Here is a 25,893-nt window from a genome sequence, read left to right as displayed (position 1 = left end):
AAAATTTTAACAGCTCGTGAGCGCCTACTCGCGGATGCATTAAAATGTTTATTCTTCGTTATCGCCCTCTTGAGGACATTCTAAACTCTCTGTTGTCTCTCGTGGAATTCGTGAATTTAATCACTTTCAAGCAAAATATGATAAAAATAGCAATTCTTATATAATAAAAATAATATATTTAAATATATAAGTTTATGGAAAGCAAAATACCAGTATTACAACAGAAAATTGGAATTATACCAGCATCGACAAAACGCTTATGGCAGCTCTAACGTGCCTTGATGACAGACTTTCTGCATCGCAGGCAAATGATAATTATGATCTTGTATTATGTATCGTTCGTGCGCAACTACCATGTACCATCGTTCTGTAGTTTGCCTGTCACCAGACAATTTTACTAAACTACATGAGACCCGTACGAGTAAGTTACGGGTTAACTGTCGTTGTTGGTTGTTGTTGTTGTTGTTTACAAAAAAAAAAAAAAGGTACCGTTTTTTCCAGATTTCTATGCGCAAAACTATTTCGCTCTGGAGGAAGGAAAACTATCACTGTGTGCAGCGGTACGGTACCGGAAAACAGTCTACCGTTACCTGTAATCTAGGTTTGTTGGTGATGAATTTTTGAACGTGTGGTAGAGGGCAGCGGTAGTGTGGTACGGTACCGTATGCTATATGGAGTTGTGTCTCAATTGAAAATAAATTCCATTACTGCAGTACTGGAAATTAATGCCAGTAATAGTCTACCGTTACTGCAATAGTTATTACCGTACCGGTACCGCATGTTAATGTTATGTTGTTTTTATGAAATATTACTGGAATAACATTTCCTAAATATATTACAGTATTATAATAAATTTTTCTACTTCATTACTTTGATGTTTTTACTCCAAACTTTTTAAGAGAATCTTGCTGAAACCGCAGAAACGATAACGTTACTACTGTATTCTTTTAACAGGAACTGCATAGAATATACTGCTATATATATTATTTTATTTCTGAATAGTAACAGTGATAGTGATTTTTTAAGAATTTTATGCTGATACTGGAAAAAATACACGGATATCATCTGCCTCTTGGCCTTGGAGCTCGCCACTGCACAAACTTCATAATTACCTTCGAATCTCAATTTACTGAATTGAAAGGAGATCATAATATTCTGCCCAAACTCTATTGCTTTGTTCCAATCTTCCAAAAAAAGAAGTTCTGCAGCAATCGTAAAAAAAAATATTATCGATAAGAAATTCTGCTGGAACAACATACTAAAAGCTTAATAGGACTCATCCAATGTCAAGGCAAATTCACTGAAGTGAATACAACGAAAAATCTTCTGGTATAAAAAAGGAAAAAAAAAACAACTGAAATAATAATCAGGAAGAAATACAAGAAGCATTAAAGCACACACACACAAAGATTGGCGACACTGACAACTTAATTTTAACAAGGTCTTCTCGACACAAGTTTGGACCTTGTTTCAGCATTGTAAATATTAAATTCTTCATTGCATGGCGACAATATCTTCGTCATAATAATTGATCATCTTCGAGAACTTGTTGGTCAATACCTAATATCCGGGGAACAAGATAAACGCAGAGTTTCATGTCGTTCGATTTTTAAACATTTTTCTCCTCTGGAATTATTAGCAAACTCAATCTTGGAAGTTTAAAAGAGCATCGGGGTTATCATGCCCCGTGCTCAGAAATGGCAAAAGATCCTCACGAAGCTGTAGATTTTTCTCCAGCTTGGCTTAACTTTAATAACAGCAATAAAAAGGTAATTAAATTGTCTAATTTATTGTTCCTGTTGATATTTTATGTTTTATCTTCTTCAAACTCAACCCTTTTAAACCATGATATATATCTTCCATGGTTTTTCTGACTGGTTTAAAAAAACCTAACAAATTTGCCACCTCTGATTTGGGTTTTAGCACTCAATACATCCTTGACATTCTTGACTCTCAACCCTTGGTTATTTATGCACAACGTTTATTAATAACATAAATAAAAGTAAAAGAATAAATGCATTAGAGTCAAATAATTTGAACAATCATCATTTACTTTAAATTAATGTAGTCATTGCGAGAGCTTTTGCTTGTAGATCCTAAAGAACTGCTCTCTAGCGCCCTAGAGGGACCAGTATGAGAAACTTTGGACTGGGATAACGCACCAAAGAATTGAGAATATACTAAAATATTTTATTATCATCCAGAAATCATCTGAAAAATCTTCAGGAAACCATCTATCCTCTCAGTCTTCAATCAGTCCGTCTATTAAAACCTCCCAGGAATCCGTTTATCGGACAAATTCACTTGGTCTGAGATCGAGTGGAAGTCCTTCCCGAACTTCAGGTCATCCATGGGGTCAACACACCCCCTCACCACGAACAGTGTCTCGTCATCAATCTGTGGATCTCACTCATAGCTACCTGGATTCTAAGAATGGTTCGTATTTTTATACCAGATGCAATTTTGCGATGATTTTTGACTTGTCATATAGTTAATGATGAATTATCCTTTCCTTATTTATCATTCAATCAAAAGGGTTGTATATAAAAATAATTATTTGGAGTGCTTATGAAATATTATTAAAAAGATTCATTCGGATCTGGATGTATTTTGCACTATTTCAAAGTCAGTAGGCCTAACATAATTTTAAAATATAACTATTCAGGAATGATTTATCATTTTTTGGGATTTAATAACATAGTATCAAATAATTCATCTGAGTTGAACACACCCATTTACTTATCATAGTGTACATCATAAAATAATTATGGTAATTTAACAGTTAATTATGAAAATTAGTCATTTGAAGGTTTATTTTCTTATTTTCTAATGCAAGTAAAATTTCATTTTTTTGAAACGAATGTAATCGTAGTAAATCTATAATATCAGTCATTCTTATTGAAACTGTTCAAACATGTAAATTGTAATCAAAATACTAAAATCCAACCAAAACACTGGATCAATATTTGTGAACTTGCACAACCTCATCCATACTTATCATAATCAGTATTATGAAAATCAATACTCAATTTAATATATGATGTTGTTTCTCAATTGTCATCTGGGAAAAGACTGTTTTTATTATGAAACACTGACGTCATTTGTTTGAAATACATTTCTTGGGGGAGAGGAAATCCGATAAGATGACTTAATCATTATGATGAACCACGACCTTTCGTCCGATTACCAGTCCATGTTGGGAATGGGATTAGTTGCCAGTTATTTGTTTCAGATGCATGGGCTTGATGGCGAAGGAAGCCGTTACTGATTAGCCATACAGATTATCATCTTATAAATGCTTCACAACTAAAAGTTATCAGTTTAGAGAACTCTTATCTCTGTATTATGCATAAAATGTTACCTTATATGTAAGATGCTATATTTCATAATTTCAGATCATTTTAACCAGAGTCCAAACAGAGAACACAAATCAGCATTTACAAAATCAGGAACATTTTCACCAACATTGCCCCCAAACAAGAAACAATTCAGGTAGATTCTCAATTTGTTTACTTGTTTTTGTCTGGTTGACACCTGAGAGTGTTATATAATAAATATAAAGTAGCAGTCTAGGTCTAGGTTATTATGTAGTATTGTTTCTTTTATTGTGGTTTTGTAGTAGGCTTACTTGGTTTATGGCTGGTGAAGTCATATATTTTCTGTGACCTACATTAGCTTTATTTTATGTAAATTAATGCAGTGGCTCCCAAAATTTTTAGGCCGCGAACCCCTATTTCAGAATCTTATGAATCTTATTTTTCACGGACCCCAATCTATACAGTATTCCCGTCCCTAACAATGAGGAAGTATGGCTTCATTTGCAACGCATACAATATTAATGTGTTGGATGAGATTACTTTCGACTGCACAATCTAACAATTGTTGTAGCAATTTGTGACAAGAAAACTCGTAGCGCCGATTCAACGCAAGTCCGGGCCTGTTTTTTGTCTTAATATTGGTGCTGAAAATGCCGTCTCACACATATAGATGTTTCTAATTGCCCTTCATGGCAAAAATAATATTCGTCCGCAACGCTCTAACAAAAAGATGTAACATTTAGAAATCAATCATTAAAGATTGATCAGACTCTTTTCATTTTTAATAAAAGCTGACCCCCCGAATTTATAAAAATTCACATATAAGCCACCCAACATATAAGCCACCACGTCGTACGCACCTATTACAGTAAATGGTTGCAGAAGAGAATTAATGGAAATGATGACCATTATTGTTATGTTTTACTTTTATCAAGTTATGCACGTATCAGCCGAACTTTTAGTGCGATCAGAGTTATGAGCCGACCCTTCAGTTTGGCAACTATTTATTTGAGTTTTTACGTAGCTTTCTCTGGATAGATATTGACTTTGTATCTGAAACAAATAATTTGGCTAACTATTCCTATTACCGACATAAACTGGTAACTGCATGAGAGTTCATGGTACTCCATACGTTTAAGTTGTCTAATGTCTTATCCTGTGATTATTTAAATCAACAACAAAAACTCGTAAGTGTTCATTTAAACACAGGGGTGAATATGTTAATGAAATTAGTTTAATATGGAAGAAATATATTCGTGAAATTGTAAAGTAAGACTTCAATATCTTTTTGTCTTTCAAAGTTGTGTTGTGCAATCAGCCATTTGATTAATAATGAAAAATGTTAATAATGGTAATATTTAATTCAAATTTCTTCAAAACTTAATTGGATAATACTTAGCTGTATTATGATCTTTGATCTTGAGTACTCAGTACATGGCTGGGTTACTGTCAAATGTGTGCCTAAATATATGGTGTGTATAGTATTGTTTTTTATCGTGGTTCTGTGATTAGTTTCTGGATTAGCATGCACTGATAGTAATGGTGCGGACCAGGTGCAAGCCACAGAGCTTTCACCGTTTCGGTCGGTACCTATATTACTGCAAGACTAAGCAATAGTCGCGTTCTTCTGCCTTTCTCGCACGGAAAAAAGAAATTTTTCATATGGACCTGTTAGATGTCTGAAGTTGGTTAGTTGTGCGATTGACCATATGTTTTTGACCATATGAATACGTGGAAAAAATTTCTTTAAAATTTGAAATTTGAATTCCTTTAATAATGCAGAGAACCTTATTTAATACTGAGTACATGTCGAGTTGCGGTAAATTGTGTTCCTGTGTGCCAAGTAAAAGATCACCAATCGTTCTATCATACAGGAAATATTTCCGGTATCGCCTGAGTCGACACAAAAAATTTCCATGTGAAATTGAAGCCTTATGTTTTCTTGTAACGCTATATGAAATTACCAAGTGACTGCTCCAGGCTGCACGGAATATTGAATTTTGAAATAGAATATTTAAATTCATAATTTGTGGCAAATTTTATATCAAGCACTTCATAGGGTTATAATTGCATAGCTTTGAAAAATAATTGTTTTTGTTAGTTTTTGACAAAAAATTATCTTTAATCAAATTATAAAATAAAAAATTATCTTTCTACATTTTGTTGCCGACAAATTTTGCTAATTTAATATTCCGAATTTTAGGAAACCATAGAATTGTAATATTCAAATCAATAAACAAGTTAGAATATATTCATATATTGATTGGTTTCGCTCATTTAGTCATTTGCAGTGTGGGACTATATTATACTCCTCCCATGCTTGCAGCATGAGCAAGAGTTTATTTCCCTTTTCGATTTGGTTTCTGTTTTTGTCCAAAATCTGTTACAATATTTCTGTATATTTATTCTGCTCACACTGAATCAATCAATAAAAATAATACTGGAGACTGGAGTGTCTAAATTCAAAGTTTGAATAGTTTGCTATTCTAGAATACTGTATTACAAATGCGTTCTGGGAACAAATCGATGTTTGCTGCACAGAATACAAATTTTACACACATAAAAGTATTTTCATATGTCAGTGGCAACTCAACCGTATCAAAAATTCAAATTCTGTCAGGCAAAGTTGGGCATATGTATAATTGTTCAAAAAATGTTCCATTTGGGAATGCATCGATTAGCTTTGAATTATACAGGTCAAATTTATATTTGATATGTTTCTGTCATGGTTTCTCCAATATCCAAATTCATGTGCCTGCAATGATAAAACTTGTTATCTATGCATAACGTAGGGTAATAACATGACGAAGTGCCATGTTTTACAATGTGGTAATTGGGCTCATTCACGCTATGTATATTATGACTAACATGTATGTAGTTGTAGGAAATGTTGTCAATAAGCCTAATTTACACCTAGAATGTGAGAATGGGGTTATTTATGAATAGTGAATGGTTTGCTTTGATCATCAGTAAATCGTCGTCAATTAGTTGTTGACTGCATGTATATAATTATCACAATCTGTCTCTCAAAATTGTCCTCTAAAATTTTATTAAAAATACATCTAATATATGTGAACTGAATGTTTTTTAACAGTGAATGGTTTGCTTTGATTATCAGTAAAGTAATCAGTAAAATTATCAGTAGTTGTTGACTGCATATATATATAAATATCAACAATCTGTATCTCAGAACTGGTCCACTAGAATTTTTTTTAAAGAACTTTGATATGTGAACTGAATATTTATTAATAGTAGCATATGGTTTGCTTTGATCTTCAGTTATTAATACTCTTCAATTAGTTATTGACTGTGTCTGTGTGAAAAATCTATCACCTGTCTGTATCTCAAAACTCATCTTTTTATTATGAATAAATTGATGAATTGAATATTTGAGTTGTCAATTATATCTACTGTCCGCTTATCAACATTCATATCAACATTCCGCTTTTCAAAGCAGATTCTCCAAGATCTTTTTATAATAAATTTGATAAGTGAATTGGATATTTGAGTTGCCACAGACAGTGTACTGCAAGGTCATAATGTAGATTTATAACAACATTAAAAACCAATTGAATACTGTGCCAAATATTGCATTTTGACAAGTCAAATTCCTATGGGGGTGGTAACATTGTGACAACGAGGGATAAACAATTCAATTATCCCAGTTGCAAAGCTGAATCATTTTCATTTATTTTTTCTGATATTAGGAATGGCCCGATTCAGGATATGTAGAATGGATTATTCATAATAATACTGGGGGATGGGACTTCTCATATGGCAATAACCTTCTATCTGACTCTGGATACTGATCCGATTTTTGCATGGACTTGGACTTGCTCAAAATTAACTGTTTTGGACAGAATTTGTGGTACTCTCGTAGTGTGTGTACCAGGTTAGGGTTAGGCCATAATTTTATTTCGATTTTCTTTATTTTAGTTCTGTTACGAGTTCGGGGACTGTCTGTGTTAGCCAAGTAAATAACCCCCTGCCCATAGGCTTCCATCCCTTTACACAACTTGATGTAAAGTAGACGAACAAAATTAGTTACCTCCATATTGGTGCACATACTTCTGGAGCGCCGAATTTGTTTTCTCACTAGGCTGTTATGTCATTCTTACAAATAGTAAATCAAAGGTTTTGGAATTTCATGTTGAATTGAATCTTAGCATGTCATTATGAATATATTTGTTATGACAACTTATTTTGTCAATGACTCACAGCATCTGGTTAATTCAAGACAAAATTCCAAATAGCTTTTGTAAATGACAAGTCACTCTAAATATACGTATTGATAAATAAACTTGGCCATCTGATTAAACTGTTGTCTTCCTGTGGTAACCACAGAACAGAGTTGGCATAGTTAGATCATTATGGACTTGTTTTTGTTGTGATTACAAGGATGTACAGTCAGAGTTTTTGCATGTTTCAATCGGTAATCGAGTCTGAGCCAGAGTCGTCTCCCTCAATTCGAAGACTAAATAGAAATTTTAAACTCTTTATAGCAGGGTGGTCCAAGGTTGTCGGCATCTGGGGCCATAAAATTATTTTTGCATTGTTCGCGGGCCACATCAGTTCCAAGAATAGGAAAATAGCGCAATATAAAACACTTTGATTGATAAATATCAACAATCTGTATCTCAGAACTGGTCCACTAGAATTTTTTTTAAAGAACTTTGATATGTGAACTGAATATTTATTAATAGTAGCATATGGTTTGCTTTGATCTTCAGTTATTAATACTCTTCAATTAGTTATTGACTGTGTCTGTGTGAAAAATCTATCACCTGTCTGTATCTCAAAACTCATCTTTTTATTATGAATAAATTGATGAATTGAATATTTGAGTTGTCAATTATATCTACTGTCCGCTTATCAACATTCATATCAACATTCCGCTTTTCAAAGCAGATTCTCCAAGATCTTTTTATAATAAATTTGATAAGTGAATTGGATATTTGAGTTGCCACAGACAGTGTACTGCAAGGTCATAATGTAGATTTATAACAACATTAAAAACCAATTGAATACTGTGCCAAATATTGCATTTTGACAAGTCAAATTCCTATGGGGGTGGTAACATTGTGACAACGAGGGATAAACAATTCAATTATCCCAGTTGCAAAGCTGAATCATTTTCATTTATTTTTTCTGATATTAGGAATGGCCCGATTCAGGATATGTAGAATGGATTATTCATAATAATACTGGGGGATGGGACTTCTCATATGGCAATAACCTTCTATCTGACTCTGGATACTGATCCGATTTTTGCATGGACTTGGACTTGCTCAAAATTAACTGTTTTGGACAGAATTTGTGGTACTCTCGTAGTGTGTGTACCAGGTTAGGGTTAGGCCATAATTTTATTTCGATTTTCTTTATTTTAGTTCTGTTACGAGTTCGGGGACTGTCTGTGTTAGCCAAGTAAATAACCCCCTGCCCATAGGCTTCCATCCCTTTACACAACTTGATGTAAAGTAGACGAACAAAATTAGTTACCTCCATATTGGTGCACATACTTCTGGAGCGCCGAATTTGTTTTCTCACTAGGCTGTTATGTCATTCTTACAAATAGTAAATCAAAGGTTTTGGAATTTCATGTTGAATTGAATCTTAGCATGTCATTATGAATATATTTGTTATGACAACTTATTTTGTCAATGACTCACAGCATCTGGTTAATTCAAGACAAAATTCCAAATAGCTTTTGTAAATGACAAGTCACTCTAAATATACGTATTGATAAATAAACTTGGCCATCTGATTAAACTGTTGTCTTCCTGTGGTAACCACAGAACAGAGTTGGCATAGTTAGATCATTATGGACTTGTTTTTGTTGTGATTACAAGGATGTACAGTCAGAGTTTTTGCATGTTTCAATCGGTAATCGAGTCTGAGCCAGAGTCGTCTCCCTCAATTCGAAGACTAAATAGAAATTTTAAACTCTTTATAGCAGGGTGGTCCAAGGTTGTCGGCATCTGGGGCCATAAAATTATTTTTGCATTGTTCGCGGGCCACATCAGTTCCAAGAATAGGAAAATAGCGCAATATAAAACACTTTGATTGTGCCAACACAATTGATCATTATTTGCTGCGGCCCTCATGTGGCCCATGGGTCGGGGTTTGGACCACCCAGCTTTATAGAGTCATAATTTTGGAGTTTTGTTGATTGTAATTGAAATCAAAGTTTCTAAACTAAAAGAACATCAAGTTGATTTAGCATTCTTAATAACAGTCAATCAAAGAAGGCCGCTAGCATACACCGGAGTTTCTGTTATCAAACTTAGGTTTTTCTCAGAATTATATAGGCCTACTGAGGTGGGAATCTGAATTTTCTTAAAGCTCAAGATAAAAGTCAGATCTGGAGACATTTTCGAATAGTTTGGAATTACTGTATATCCTTTTATATGAGCTGAGTTTGAAACTAAAAAAAGGTTTCTAAACTATGGAGTCAGCTTATACGCACATAACTCTGATCGCACAAAAAATTTAGCTTATACGCACATACGGTAACTCTGATCGAACAAAAAATTAGCTTATACGCACATATCTCTGATCGAACGAAAAATTAGCTTATATGCACATAACTCTGATCGCACAGAAAATTAGCTTATATGCACATAACTCTGATCGAACAAAAAATTTGCTTATACGCACATAACTCTGATCGAACAAAAAATTAGCTTATACCCACATATCTCTGATCGAACGAAAAATTAGCTTATATGCACATAACTCTGATCGCACAGAAAATTAGCTTATATGCACATAACTCTGATCGAACAAAAAATTAGCTTATACGCACATAACTCTGATCGAACAAAAAATTTGCTTATACGCACATATCTCTGATCGAACGAAAAATTAGCTTATATGCACATATCTCTGATTGCATAACTCTCGTTGGGGAGTTTGACAGTCGGTTTATATATGATTTTTCATAAATACATCGTTTCAAGGGGATGGGGGATTCTAGGGGTAGAGGATTAAGTAGTTGTAAACTACTCAACTGCAACTGCAAAATCAAGGCAGAATTTAACATGCTCCGTCCATTTTTCCAGTGCAAATCCATGGACAAGAAATGGCTGCACATCAGTCATAGATGCAGATTTTCCATCTTTATCTGACATTGAAGTTTCTGATCAGAAGAAATCTAACAATGGTTCACCAAGCCGGTCATCCTCTACCGCAGTTGTCAATATGTGGCGTTAGTTGATAATTAATTTAATTTGCTTTAATTGATGTAATTTTCGTTTTTATTAACGTAATATCTTTCAGCATTATTACATCACTCGAACTTTTTCGGTTATATTTCAATTATGATCCATTACTATGTTTTTGGAAGAATATTTTAATCTTTTTTAAACTGTTGCCCAGTCAAGACCAATACCATAAATATATTTTATTCCTACAATTTTTATTTCAGAAAAACCATTGGTGATGAAAAACAAAGTAACAGACACATCTCCATCAAGTCCAAATTCCAATCAGAAATCAACAACAAGTATTTATAAGACATTGGTTCCTAAGGCGGCTGTGTCCCATCAAAAGGTTAATTAAATATTTATTTGAAGTCATATGTGCATGGGTAGATATAAAAATGGCAACTCTTGAAAGGTATGTGAGTACATGCAAGGATGGTAACAAGCAAATGATTTGAGTTTTGTGAATGTTCTGAATGTATTTGTGTTGATGTGTTTCTGAATGCAACGAAAAGAAAGTGCATTTCCCATTTAAGTGTTAAAGATTTTATATATATCTTCTAATTAAGTGACAATATTATAATATATGCATAATTATAGCTCAACCAAAATCAATCAAAAAAATAGAATAAATCACCGAAAAATACAGTAATTTGATTAGCTATTGGGAAGTTACATTTGAACTAAATTATTTTGCTATATCAAATCCTCATTTCAATTTATTTTTGATGATCTTTCCTGAATTGAGAAGATCCTCTTTCCAAATACCAAAGTTCCTGTATTTGTATTTTATTCTGAATCTTGTTTTTATATTAAGATTTTATTTATTTTTACAATTCAGCAACCATACCGCCGTACTATGAGTGTTCCCCTCAACTTTCCAACGAAAAATTCTGCTGACTTGAGCGGAGATTTTATTTCAAATGGAAACAAAAGAGAGCTTGGTACTCTTACCCGAACTAACCAGGTAAAGTGCAATCATCAATTTGACATTTAAGTTCCAAGAATTTTAAAAAGAGTTTAGTACCAGATCTTAACATGGTTATATTTGGGGCGCTCCAGAAGTGTTTGTACCAATATGGAGGTAAAATCGGAATAAAATTATGGCCTAACCCTAACTTGGTACATTATACGGTAGTACCCAATTTGGCATATTTATCCTGAGAAAACAACTTATTATATTACAAATCACAGCGTAGTGACCAATAGTGTATGTACAGCGTGGTATGTAGTAACCATTCCGCTTAACCAGTCAGTGTTGGACTTCGTTTCGGGTAGCACAGGATTCTTTGACGACAAAGCTTTAGCTATCTGAAGTTTTACAGTGCCTGACTTATGCATATCATATCAGATGATATTATTATATTCACACAAGATGTGTGCCACTGTCATATCCAATAATTCTAATAATTATCTTCATTTATTCAGTCTTCATCAAGTAATATCTCTCCTCAGCAACCAAGACAAGAAGTTCAGACTAAATCTTCAGCTGTTGATATAGGTGTTGTTAGTGGACACAAAAAGCACAGAAAAGGTAATTTTCTTAGCTAACTTGCTTACACACTCTACCTATCTTCAAACATTATCTATCGTTTTAATGCTACACAACTTTCCCCCTATTATGTCTAATATCAGTACACACTTAGGCCAAGCACTTCATACTTTTATTTTGCATTGCCATATATTTGTAGGAAATTTTTCAATTTTAATTTCTCATCAAATTTATATCATCATTATATTACAAAATGTAGATTTATTCCAATTTTTAACATATCTTGCTAACCTAACATTTAGCAAGCTGCTAACTATGTTTACCAGTACGTTTACCTTAGTATTCCACTTCCACCGTTATCCTGTTTCTCTATAGTTTCTCTCGCATAGTTTTGTAATCCGTTTCAATCCAATTTCACTGAATTTTCAGGCAAAAACCACTTTTTAAAAGCATTACGTCAGACTGATGGTGAAGTTGATGATTCTGCGGGCAGAAGCAACTATCACTTGAAGTCAGAGGTTTCATCTACCATAGAAGAAGAACAACCACAAGCTGTTACTAATCAAGAGAACGAAACTCACAAGAATATGGATACAAATGGCAAACAAACACAGACGGTTTTAGCTCATGATGATTTTGTTTTATCAAGTTCATTAGAGGCAGAACATAGGTGAGATAGTCTTATATATTTGGAATAATGGACGACTAGATCATTTCATTTTAACCCGGTGATTCTAAACCAGGTTTCAGGTCAGAAGCTTTACCAATTGTGTAGATCAGTGGTTTCCATTTTTTCAGTGCCATGGACCCTTTCGATGATTTGTTTGAAAGGTTCTGACTTAAAGTTAATATTGATATTGTAAGTGGTCGCTAGTCTAGGAACAAAGCTTCCCTTCAAAATTGAACAGAGCATGATATAAGATATATTTTTTCAGAAATGTTTCCTTCATGAATAAGATATATCGAGAACAAACAACATAGGTGGTCCCATAGAATAACGAATGGAATAAATATGTTGGTTTGTGTGAATAGAATCTTGTGTTACCTTGTAGCCTGGTCTGTGGAGTGAAATTAGGAATGAAAAACAAAAATTTTTTCACAGACTTCTACGTGAAATGGGATGGAAATGTTCAGATGAGCAAACCATGGAAGAAGATGCTCCTTTGACAGAAGATGAAATAAAAGAATTTCAAATGAGGTGCAATGGTATTCTGTCAACTTCTGGTGTAAAACAAAAGGAGAAAGCACTACAGAATGCTTTCTCTGGATGGAAATTTCCAGGAATTCGTAAGCAACAAGCAGACGCTGATATTGAAAACAACAACACTTCGTTTCTACTTTTGCTTGAAGATAACGCCTTCCCCCAAGATGATGATAATCTCTCCGATAATGAGTTTTAAATTTTACACTTTGTCGGATTTAGGCATTGCTGAATATGAAGTCCATACACAGGTGGACTGGAGAATTTAGGGTGTCCGAAAAGGCTTCAAAATTTTTTTAAATTGCAAAGGAAATTTATTGGTATCATTATTGTTTTGGCACTCATAGATATATCAAATGAAGTAAAACTACTTGAACAATTACTGATTGAAAAACAACAAACCTGGTTAAGATATATTGAGAACTGACTTCATATCAAAATAGAAATTGTAAAGGGACTTTATGGACACATGTATATTCCAACATTGGTCCAACCCGAGCAGTGCAGTAAAATGTACATTTAATTCCTGACTCCTATTAAGAAAAGTTTTGACTCTGACTCTGGAATTTTGATAGCATAACCTTCTTTAATTAACTGTAACATAAAAATGACTAGTAAACTTAGTAATGCTTTTTGAGTTTGTGAAGGAAATTTTGACTTTTTCTATCGACATTAAAATTCTAGAATTCCTGGGGAATTCAGCCTGGCTTGACAAAACTGCCTCAGTGAAAATGTGTCAAAACCCTACTTTTTGAAAGTTAAATTCTCAGTGAAGGTAATTTTATGAATTAAAATATCATAAATGCTTGCTTTTTAGTAAATTTGACTTTCTTACATACACCTTTAATGCAGAGTGGTCAAATAGAATAATTTAAAGTAAGAGCATAGGACCATTCTAGAATACAAAACCTAAAATCGAATATGGGTTTCGTCTTGCATCGAAATCTACGGTATATTTCACTTATCAATCAAATTTCACATATCTTCGTGAAATCAATAGATACACTTATATTTTGTTTAAACTTATGCTGCGTAGAGCCTAATTTCATAATTACTGCCATCTAATACATAGAAAATTGCATATCCACTTGAATTTATTTGTGTAGACTTAAACTATATACCTGGTTTATATGGTTGACATTCATTTTTGAGATAGAAACAGGAAAGGCAATATTTATTACTGATGTTTGATAATAATGTAGCTGTAAAGAGTGACCACTCAATTTTCAGTTCACTGCAACCTACTTTTTTGTTAGACATTTTCACCCTGGGACCATTAGAATTAAACATTAGTGTCACTTATAATTATCGTCTTACGGATTTAAAATTAATATGTTGTTCATGATTTTGTATTTAAAAAAGGTGTATTGATGTTGTAGGCAGATTTATTATTAACCTTCCACGTCCAATGTTTATATTGTGTTCATGGAAAATGTAACTTGATAGCGTGTGAAGTAATGCAAATTTGTAAGATTACATTAGTTAAAGTCTTTTGAAAAAAATAGTTTGGATTCAAGAAATATAATTTGTGAGGATATTCATCTGGTTGTATCAAAGTATTGTTAGAAATTATCACCTGGAATAATGAATTAAATAAATACTGATATGGTATTGCAAAACTACACTGAGGAAAATGTTATCTGGATAGGTAAAAAAAAACCATAATATTTTTACTGCCTAGAAGATGGTTGCAGTAGCTTTGAGTCATATATTTGTAGGTGGCTTGGCCAATTTTGCTCTGATAGGACAAGCAATACTTAATGTAAATGTTGAAAGCAAACATTGTTTAGCCAATGTTTCGAATGCCTATAAATCCGAAAACTATCCGGGCAATAATGGAGCAGGAAAGTCACTCTAAATATACAGCAAAAGTACCAATTCTTATACAGACAAGTGTTTGACTCAACTATATTGTTTCCTTCTCACCAGTTGTGCATGTTACACTATGATAGGCCTGGTAGCAACCAGTTGCTATGCTTTTAGTTTATTCTTTGTTAGATTACGGTAAGGGGTAAGCTACTATATACCAATTCAATTGGGGATAATCTCTCATATTATTTTATATAGTTAGAATGCTGTTTCATTATTCTGCCATATAAAGATAAATTACACAAATATCTGCAAAAGATTTTTTGGTACTCCTGGAGTATGCGCACCAAGATGTCGCACAACCTGAACCCTAACCTGGTACACAACCTGAGTTCAGGTTGTTCGCCATCTTGGTGCGCATACTTCAGGAGGTCCGATTTTTGTACTTGTTGGGAGAGATTTTTTATTTCGCGGGTTGTGAATTTTTTAATAATAATTAGTGTGTTTCCAGATATTTTTACTATTTAGCTGCTATTAAGATAGTTTGCTGTTTTAAAGGTTTTCTCATTCTGTAGTCTGAGCTTCACAAATGCTTGATTCCTATAAATTTTTTCAAAGTACGATTTCTTAACCAAGCAATTCTTCTGAGGGCAATTTACAATATACGTGTGAAGAGATTTCTTCTGTTAGTCTGTAAGTTATGAGTAGAAAAACTTGGCCGTCTGTGATATATTCAAATAATTCGGCATCACATTTTTTTACCTTGTTTCCAGCTCCAAACTCTGAGTGAATCAAATGTGATTGGTAAAAATGTTGGCATATGCAAGTATTTTAACTTATTTTCACCATTGAAAGTATGAAAGTTTCTGTATTATTCGCAGTTTGGAAATTCAACCCCAGTGAAAACATGCCAAACTCGTAATATTATTTGACTCTCAAAGTTGCCCTTTCTACATCAGTAGTTGGGCCCATCTTGTGGATTAGAATTGTGCAATTTAGAATAACATAACACATTGTTGTGTCCTTCATGCAATATAAATATGGTAGTGATGCGAAGGTCCACACTTAGTCTTTCGTGTCTCAATGGATGACATATTATTGAGAAGCATTATGTAATGTACATAGATATTTTTTCACATATAATAAAAATTTTACGGTACTCTTGGATTGTTAGAGCCGACTTGTAGGCTATAGGCATTGAATTTAACATTTACATTCATGAAGGTCTCTTAACCATGTTTTGTTTCTGAAATATTTTAATTTTATTTGAAGGCTTCTATCGGTTGCGTAGATCAGGGGTGTGCAACCTTCAAAACAGGAGGGCTCTATACAAAAAAATGGGTGAAACCGTGGGCCACACATTTCTTTGACATAGGCTTTCTATTAGCGTGCCGCACACCATCAAAATTACCACTTCTCCGCGGCAGCAGGTTGCACATCCCTGGCATAGATTGTTGATATATCTGCCAAATATGCTTTTGGACCAGTTAGGACTAAATTGTGTTTAAAGCATGATCACTAACTTTTTTCCACCATGTTTTGAAGTGCCTGCATGCATGTCTATTTAAAGCTGTTTTAGATTCATCTCTATAAAGGTTTTATTCATCTGAATTGAGTTCATCACATTGTTCTTATATAAACTGTGCCATCACCCAATCCAGCAATTATTATTAAATATAAGCACTGTCAAGTATTTTGTTTTTGTGTTTCAAAGGTATATCTAGATAATAGTTGTTTGGCTAGTTGGCAAGAAAGCAGCTTCCTATATATCAGTGGCCCATGGTCTTGCTCAGAGTGGAGATGCAAAATGTCAAAAAATGGTTGGCGATAGTATTATGAAATTCAAGTTGACTGAGCATTCCCCTGCGGCCCTAAGTCTGACATGAAATTTCCCTGACACCACCACAACCCTTAGCGACAGCAGCACAATGTCAGAATCATTTAATATTGGCTGTTCTCCAAGGGTCCTAGAAATGACACAGCAGTTATTCATTCTATTGTTGATGGCCTCACAACATGGATCCCAGGCTGTTGAACAATGAGCAAGACAAGTCTGTAAAGAGTAATATGAATTTTTATTGCTCAAATAAACCAAATCGCGATCTGACACATATGATCAATATGGCACAGGAGAAAATGTAATATGATTGTCTCAAATGCAATTTCAAAAAATACAGAAAAAAATGATGATTCGGTCAAAAGTTAAAGCATGTACCCTGGGCATCTAGCTCTGCCTAAAGCTAACTCCATTCACTATGGTCCATGCCCAATCAGCCAAGTGATGTTTTCATTATTGATCGAGGTATGGCACCTTGCTTGAGACATCCCGCATTATAGGTAAAAATGCCCAGGAGAAAAAATTTAGGTAACATGAAGATTGAAAATTAAAAGCACACAGTGGATTATGAAATCATACCTTCAATATAATATACAATAAAAGATGATATTATTACATATAAAATGACCCAAGGCATTATGAATGCAGATCATAAAATTCAACAAACCTCCACAACCATTCAAGTGGGACTTGCAGATCTGTAATTAAATCTCAACAACGTATGCATGCCCACAATGAAGAATGCTTCGATATAATACACCATGATGGTGGACCAGCCAACAAGACATAAAACTTGTTTGACCGAACTTTATAACCGAATTGGATAACAAGTCTGTATTCATGGTAATTATGCAAAAGATAAGCGTCATCAAACTGTATTATCCAACCAGAAGTAATATATTACTAGACAAAAAAATTTATTGTCTATCAACTAATTTGATATTGCATAGAAATGCACACCTAATTTAAGATAAGATGCGGAAGTTCTCACCTCTGCTTTCTAAGAGTAATTTCACATAAAAAAATACAAGCTATGAAAGTTTTAAAATTTCAATTTTTAACTTTGAAGTTGAGCACAAACAATGTAATTATAAAAATTTATATAATAAACTTAATGAGTTTGCATAAAGTTTTTAATAATTAGAAACACTGTACTATTGCTAAAACAAAATTTTAAGAATTTAATTAAGAGGTAAATTCCTTGTTGTTGCGCCCAACAAACATTACAACTTCGCTTAATTCATGAATGATGTGCTCTTTGTGAAAAACTTTCTCATTTTCATTAGATTCGTCTCTCAGAAGCAAAGCCTGCATTCCAGCATTTATTGCAGCAATATAATCTTTTTCATACATGTTCCCAACATGTAGAATTTGATTTTTATCAATATCCGTTAAGTTCAATTTTTTCAAAGTGTAATCAAATATTCTTGGGTTTGGCTTTTCACATCTTGCTTCAACCGAGCTTACGACACAATCAAAATATTCTAAAAGATTTGTTTCTTTCAAAATCGTAGGAGTTCTCTCATCACTATTTGAAACAGCTGCAAGTTTCATTGGACCATACTTTTCTGTTCTCATTGACTTCAAACTTTTTAATGTATCTTTTGCTCCTGGATAAACAGTCCATTTAAAATTGTAATACACATCTTCGAACGCTTTTTGAAGTTGTGCATCTGAATTTTTAAAAGTTTTCATAGTGTTTAACTGCTTACTACCTTTAATACAGTTTGTGAAAACAGAAAACCACCATTGTTCTGAAGTCATGTTGTGCTGTGAACCAAACATGGGATATCGTTTCATTTGTTGTCGATAATATTTCCAGAAACATTCTTGCATCGAATTCTCATCAAATTTTATCCCCATAAATTTCTCAGCAGCTTGGGAATACTGTTTCCCAACAGGGTTGGTAACTTTCAACAGAGTTCCAGTAACATCAAAGGTGATTAATCTTATAAGACTCATCACGGCATATCACAATTACCTAAAACCTTTAGTTTAGTATACTGGATAACGAAAATATATATCTTAATAACGGCCTAGAAACAGGTGCCAAATTTAAGCTATATATATTCCAAGTTTGTTCGTTTCAACAATAACTGAATAATGAACTTGGAACGAAAAATATTAACCAACTGTTACCACTCAACAAAAAATACATGAATAAATTGTTGAACTGATCTATTATTTTAACTCTCACTATATTTAAAGGTTATGTACATTTTATACTAATCACCATGGTAATTTTGATATAAATTGAAGCATACCACATTGGATCATTCTTGAATGGAAATGAATGTGAGTGTTGGAAGTGCAGCCATAATTTAACAGTATCTGAAATTGCACGACAAAAATAAATTATCTGAATCTGTCAGAATTACTGGAATCTAAAAATTTGGCTTCAGTGTTCCTCCAAGCCAGATGACGACAATACCAGAGCCCATTAGGGTTTATTTGTTCCCCATTCGCATTTCATTACATCTACTTCCTCTTAATTAGTGTTTTTTCAACTCCAATAATTATATATTAATAATGTCCAATCTATACTCTATTGAAAGCGTCAAGTAATGTTTATTACTTATCGATCTTGATCGGTAAGTATGTTGATAGGTATTTGTCTGTCTTTCTGTTAGATGCACGCGATATCTCACTAAAGCGAGGTTACATCTGCTCCAAATTATGCATGTGCATTCATCATATCTCGGACCAGAAGCCTATCGATTTTGGATGAATTATGTCATATAATTAGAGTGTTATTAATTAGTTAGTGATGGCACAGGCGGTGTCACTAAAGAGTCATGAATCAAAACCGCAGTTTCAATCGATAAGTCTTCGGTCTCCGACCGATATTCTCGTTTATTGACTCTTGATAGGCAGCGTACACAAATTTACTTATTTATATTGTTTTAGTTTTTCTAATGCAGCAATTTTCTTCAAATTGGAGTACAGAATCAACTGTGCGATATCTGAAATACAAGAACATTGCTTCGAGGTTTTCTGACATGGCAAGAGATAGGCTATTTCAATAGCCATTGGACCACAATGCGGCCAATCGACCACAATTACGATGCATAATTCACTCTTTCCGTGGAACCAAGAACAATCGAAAGAAAACTCGAGATCCTCAATCTCTGAAAGAATGGGAGACTTACAAAGACACCGAATCAAGCCGAGATAAATATTAACACAATCTTGGAGGATTGCAAACGAATGTGTGCCCCAAAATTTTAAATTTTTGAAATTCCATTCGCAAAAAAACATAATTTTAACAGCGAGTGGGATTTGCGTTTTTCAGCAGAGCGGGTCAGGTCTGAATATGCTTCATCTCTTGACGGTGTTTAATTTAAAGTGATTTATATTTCAAATGTAATAAAAAATGTTATGGGAAAATAGTAATTTTGCTTCATTCTATGTTTTTTTGGCAGATTTCAGTAATGCAAAATTGTGTATGCTGGTATGATCATTTTCAAATTTTTCATGTCCCAAACCCAATACAAGGTCCTGAACCAATATAAATTTTCATCATTTCTCAGACATAACATTATTAACAATTCTGGCAATAGAGATAAAATAGAACTTCAGTGTTTCTATCATGAACTCAAAATGATGAAAAACTCAGAACTTTTATTGATTCATTAAACATTACGTCAACTCGTTCATGAGGGAGACCGGTATAATTCATGGCTTTACAAACATCGCTCTCGTTATGACGATACCCAATGCCTGAATGCAAGAGCAAATAATTTGTTCCCAAATCGGCAATTTTGATGGAATGTCAGAATAATTCACCTGTTCACACGGGTCAGCGAGCAGGATAAAAAGGTTGTTTTCCATGACAAAGTGAAGGTTGCTACAATTTTGATAATTTTTCTTATTAATATAATGTTTTTCAAACAAATATTAGTACAAGTGTTCATACTTATAATATTAACTTGCAAAAATTATGAAATCTGAGACATTGCAAAAGATGACAATTCAAATAAATTACAATTAGTAACGAAAATGCACAGTATATATGGCGATTTATGGCAACCGATATACCAACATGTGTTTCTGTTTGGCAAACAACCTGTAAGCATTGGCAGAATTTTTTATAAATGATCCTACACGGAAATTAAATGTGTTCTTGTGAAACTTTTTTTTAATACTACTAGATCATGAAAGTAAAATTCTACCAACATATTATGTGTAGTCTGACCAAAAATTTGAGTATAAACGTCAGAAAAAATTACAAGCTAAAATATATTTAATAATAGTGTCAACAACTAATTTTAAAATCAAATTTCTTATTTTTTTTGGGAACATATGTTATCTCCGCGCTTGAAAATTCGGAAGTAATTCTGGCGGCTTTACGGCGCAGGGAATACTTTTGAGTATTTCTCATTTTGCCGCGTTTTGAATATTTTACATCAAAGTTAAGTTCCAAATAACAATTATCTTTGTTTTTCACTGTTTAAAAAGGAAATCTAGACAGATACGTGACATTATATACAATGAAAAGGAAGCGTTAAAAAGAAACAGGCAGAAATAAATTTGGTTATGTAATAAATCGCTGACACGTCTCGCGATTGTTATACCTGTATAATATTGCAGTAATCATCTTGACACATCTTGCCGTCTTGCTAAACAGTAAACACCCTCATTTCTGATTGTGTATTCAACTATCGGGATATCAGGAAACTGACCTATTGTAATTAGTTGATTTCATTGATAGAAATCAATGAAAGTTTCAAACTTCAGTTTTTATTCTATAATGGTCAAAGTGAAATAGCAATGGTATTGCAATTATAGATGTTTCGAAAATCCAGTGCTTTGATAAATTAATCATTAGGTAACCTACCGTATTTTCTCGCAAATACGCCGAGTTTAAAACACAAAAATAAAGTTGCCCAACTAAGGGACCGTCCTATTCTCGCATAACTCAGATAGCACCAAAAAATCGGCTCCTTCGCGCATCGAGACTTTGATCACGCAACGAAATGATATCGTGCTGACCTGCCGGTAATTGCAACAGCTACCAACCATGCTTAATTCTCACGATAAAAGCATGCAGGCACACACGCGATCCTTGTCCAGGTGTGATTGTCTGTCATAAACGTGACGGTTTGTATCTTTTGCATAAGAGCAACAGCATTGATCTATGGCCAGCCGTCTCGTGGTCAAAACGTTATCATTTGTGCGCAATCGTTGTTAGCAACTAACGCCCGAATTTTAATCACATTTACGATATGTTATCCTTTTTAGCTGTGCTGATAAGCACTCTTTATCTCTCTCCGTTGTATTTGAAATATTTACCGGCGCATCATGCATGACATCGCTCACGCTGTTGAAGTAATGACACAATAATAATTCCTAACAATAAAACTGTAATTCCCATCATTTTGAACAACCACTTACGGTAACTGAAAGGTTGAAATAACATATGAATATGGTGTGATAAATACTATGCTGTACGTCCATGGGTTAGGCAACAGCTGTGTTTTCCGTTTTTTCCTGAATCAGCAAAACGAAAAGGTCATAAACGTAAGGGTGATAAATCAATCACTTTATTTCGTGGTAGCCGATTTCTTTCTGAAGTGCTGTTATCTGGGCAGGAAGTGGTTCATTGCACCGGCCACGTTCTTGTTTTAAAAGGATTAAGACAAATAACAGCTGGTATACAAAGTCAATTAAATAATCGGCAGACACTTTGGCATACATTATAAAATATATCAGCCCATATATGAAGCTTACACAATCATGTTTGAGAAGACTTGCGAAAAATAACCGAATTTATTGCCCTTGCCGCTCAGGATATCTCGACTACGTTAATATAAAATAGTGATTGTAAAATATTTTCAATCAAAAATGTCCTCATGTTATAGGTTTGGTACTTCAAGTCGGTGGCGCTGATTTAATTCCTTTCATGTTGGCAGTAATTTAGTTAGAGCCGCAAGTGCTGTCTTCCATTACGATAAAACAGAAAATATAATAATCGAAAATTGTTTTAATCAAAATATGGACAGCGGCGCTAGAATGTGGAGTGGAAGTGGTGACTCCTCTTCGGCCCATGGGCCGGGGCCACGGCCCATCAAATTGGGCCTCGGACCATCAGGCTATGGGCCGCGGCCCATCAAGTTGTGTAAAGAAACTATTCACTTGGCTAACACAAACAGTCCCCAAACTCATAATAGAACTATAATGTAAAAAATCTGAACAAAATTTTGCCCTAACCCTAACCTGGTACACATACTACAGGAGTTTATTTTTTGGTTCGAATATTGACAATTTTGTATAAATTGAAAATTTTGGTAAGATAATTGAATTTTTCCTGACGGGGCCGCGGCCCATAGCTTGATGGGCCACGGCCCATGTGGCCCAATTAGATGGGCCGTAGCCCCGGCCCATGGGTCGTAGAGGAGTCACCACCCCTGTAGAGAATGTGTGTGCCATATACAAGAAAGTAGTGAATAGCGATATTTGAATATTAATTTTGAATTGAACATCATTGACTGTAATAGTTGCGTGCGCCGTGTTACGATTTGTAGAAACGGCGTATATGCGAATTTTTATAAATTCACTATTTTAAGGCTGTTATTAGGGAGTCGGCTTATTCTCGTGATAGGCGTATAGTCGAGAAAATACGGTATTCTGTTGATGCTACCATTTTTAATATTGCATTATCATCACAATTTTAATTGAAAATTTTAGTCCAATAAATATGAAATCACCTTTTTTAACAGTAAATAATATTTGATAATCTTCTAACAAAAAGATAAACTGAAACAATGGCAGACGAAGTAACAACTCCAGTAACAGAACCAATGCAGGCTGAAACGACACCTGCTCAGGAAGGAGGTTCCCAAACAGCTGATCCAAGTCCAGCTGTTGCGGTTCAAAACACTGTAAAAGCAGAAAAGGATGCTGCTGGAAAAACACCAAAAATGGTGGAATTACAATCGCTCCCAACAAGAGCTTATCTCGATCAAACAGTGGTTCCAATTCTTCTATCAGGCCTTGCAACGCTCGCTAAAGAACGCCCACCAAATCCTGTTGAATACTTAGCAGCATATCTGTTAAAAAATAAAGATGAATTCAAGCCTGGACCTCCGAAGGAACAATAAATCTTCAACGCTTAAATTTTTGTCTGGTCTGTTAATGTATGAGACAATCTCATATCGTACTAAGGAAGCAATAAAGCGTGTCCTGGCAGAATAATCTCATCCTAAATAGAGTGCACCAATGCTGCCAGTCATGCTTTATTGCTTCTTCAGTCTGCATGAGATGAAATTGTATCCCAACAGACCACAGCTGATGTTTTTATTATATTGATATTTAGTGAATAAACTTGTGATTTGTACTTCCCTGATAACTAGGTTCATTCAACATATAAAACTTGATTGCTTGAAATTACGCTGCTGTATATCCAGCCACCATGTTTTAATATTTAGTTTGATTGTTCATGATGATTATCTATCACTGGAATATTGTTAGAAAGTATACAGGCGTTTCGGCCACAAGCTCGAGTGCAGAGATATGGCGCAGTGATTGCATATTTCATTTTTGAAAGCGAAGCGAAGTACGATTTTTATTCAAGTATTTTAATAAATGAAAAAACAACACGGTCCATGATTTTTAACATGTATATCTGATATAAAACATATCATCAGGCATCAGACCCCGAATGATTCGCTTAAAAACTAGTCGCTTTTACGGCCATAAAATTCAACGTAATAGTAATAATAAAACAGCGAAATATCTCACTTTTATTCCTCGCTCGTTGTGGATAGGCGTATGTATCTCTGCACTCAAGCCTGCATGAATCGTCTGTAACCTTGTTAGAATACATCTTTGATTGTCTGTATTGGAATAATTATCCACATGTCCTTGTCATGATCACAATCAAAGTGCTCTAGCTAGTTTTATTTTGATGAAAGTAATTTGGGTTCTGAAGATTTGAATGAATTTTCAAATATGAAGTTTTATTATCATGTGGTGTTTTGTATTCGATTCATTCTGTCTGTATATCGTTGTGGAAAAACTGTCCTGTTGAAATGTCTTTTGCTGTACTTGTAGAGAGAGATTTTTCCAACTGATTTGACAAAAATGTTCAGTAGCTTGACATTTTACATTCCGAAAATGAACTTTTATGAGTTTGCAAACAAACAAAAACGATTTACCTTGAATATAGATTTCAATCGCTCCTTATTCGTAGACAGATTGTCAGAAACTTGTTTTCAAATATTTTGTCATTTTTGTTTTTTAGAGTTGTTAATATTTGATATGTACTGCACCCTTCTGTCCTATTTGTAATTCAGGGTTTTCTCATTATTCGGCAAAAAAATGTAGAAAAACTCAGATTTACAAGAATATGTGTATTTATAATATTGTGAAAAACAACCATACCTTGTCCAAAAAATTTATATTACAATAGTACTGTTGTTAATTGCTGTTTCATACTGACCTAATATTATTGAATATAAAAGGCTGGTTTGCTTGCTCACTATATTTTATAACCAAATTGATTTGATAATGAATGAACAAGGATAGACCATGCTCTTCATTGTACTCAGTCTATGGCTATTTCGAACTAATTTTGAAAGCGATTTTTGAGACTGACTTGTAATTTTTTTAGTTTCGTTTTTCAATTGTTTCTGCATTGCTTTGATGATTGGCTAATTGATATGTTTTTGATACTAGGTTAAATATGATCAGATATTCTATAGATATAGGCTATACCAAATACTGAGTGAGTGGGACATTCATCATATATTCTCCAAATGTCAAGATATAAAAGGTTTTTAGATGTTTCGAAGAAATGGCCGAAAAATCCTTCATTGGCAAAACTAGATAAAGATCTTGGAACCGTTCTTGAGCGCGAAGTAAAAAACACTTTTCGGCATAGAGAAACAACGCAAATTGAAGACGTTGAAAAGTGCGAAAAGATTTATGAAAGTTTACACAGAATGCAACAAAATGTTTATAAAAAGAAATATCCTAGAAGAAAAAATGTTGGATATTCGTTATTTTCTGAAGATAATATTTCACAAGCTGTGGAT

The 25,893-nt window shown here is 33.9% G+C and overlaps 3 protein-coding genes across 3 annotated transcripts; 2 read left to right on the top strand and 1 right to left on the bottom strand.

Annotated features, from left to right (window-relative positions):
* The first annotated feature begins 958 nt into the window (after positions 1–958).
* On the top strand, positions 959–16,714 carry LOC120347273 (uncharacterized). Its single transcript, XM_039417175.2, has 9 exons — positions 959–1,769; positions 2,205–2,436; positions 3,396–3,492; positions 10,379–10,524; positions 10,744–10,868; positions 11,361–11,486; positions 11,948–12,053; positions 12,441–12,681; positions 13,114–16,714. The coding sequence occupies exons 1-9, from the start codon at positions 1,698–1,700 to the stop codon at positions 13,409–13,411; spliced, it is 1,443 nt and encodes a 480-aa protein (XP_039273109.2). The 5' UTR covers positions 959–1,697; the 3' UTR covers positions 13,412–16,714.
* A 363-nt stretch (positions 16,715–17,077) lies between these two features.
* On the bottom strand, positions 17,078–20,714 carry LOC120347457 (haloacid dehalogenase-like hydrolase domain-containing protein 3). Its single transcript, XM_039417453.2, has one exon. It carries the CDS (start codon positions 18,818–18,820, stop codon positions 18,044–18,046), a length of 777 nt encoding a protein of 258 aa, XP_039273387.2. The 5' UTR covers positions 18,821–20,714; the 3' UTR covers positions 17,078–18,043.
* Positions 20,715–23,571: 2,857 nt separating this feature from the next.
* On the top strand, positions 23,572–25,534 carry LOC120346909 (protein dpy-30 homolog). Its single transcript, XM_039416702.2, has one exon. It carries the CDS (start codon positions 23,623–23,625, stop codon positions 23,956–23,958), a length of 336 nt encoding a protein of 111 aa, XP_039272636.1. The 5' UTR covers positions 23,572–23,622; the 3' UTR covers positions 23,959–25,534.
* The last annotated feature ends 359 nt before the right edge of the window (positions 25,535–25,893 follow it).

The sequence above is a fragment of the Styela clava genome, chromosome 11 (genome assembly GCF_964204865.1).
Source record: "Styela clava chromosome 11, kaStyClav1.hap1.2, whole genome shotgun sequence".
Classification (NCBI taxonomy): domain Eukaryota; kingdom Metazoa; phylum Chordata; class Ascidiacea; order Stolidobranchia; family Styelidae; genus Styela; species Styela clava.
This window is presented reverse-complemented; position numbering and strand designations above follow the sequence as displayed.

Bases quoted from the DNA above. Each gene is read 5' to 3' on its own strand.
- LOC120346909 (XM_039416702.2), top strand. From the start codon at position 23,623: ATGGCAGACGAAGTAACAACTCCAGTAACAGAACCAATGCAGGCTGAA.
- LOC120347273 (XM_039417175.2), top strand. From the start codon at position 1,698: ATGGCAAAAGATCCTCACGAAGCTGTAGATTTTTCTCCAGCTTGGCTT. The intron at 3,493-10,378 runs GTAGATTCTCAA...CCATTTTTCCAG, and splicing joins CCAAACAAGAAACAATTCAG to TGCAAATCCATGGACAAGAA. The intron at 10,525-10,743 runs GTTAGTTGATAA...TTTTTATTTCAG, and splicing joins CGCAGTTGTCAATATGTGGC to AAAAACCATTGGTGATGAAA.
- LOC120347457 (XM_039417453.2), bottom strand. From the start codon at position 18,820: ATGAGTCTTATAAGATTAATCACCTTTGATGTTACTGGAACTCTGTTG.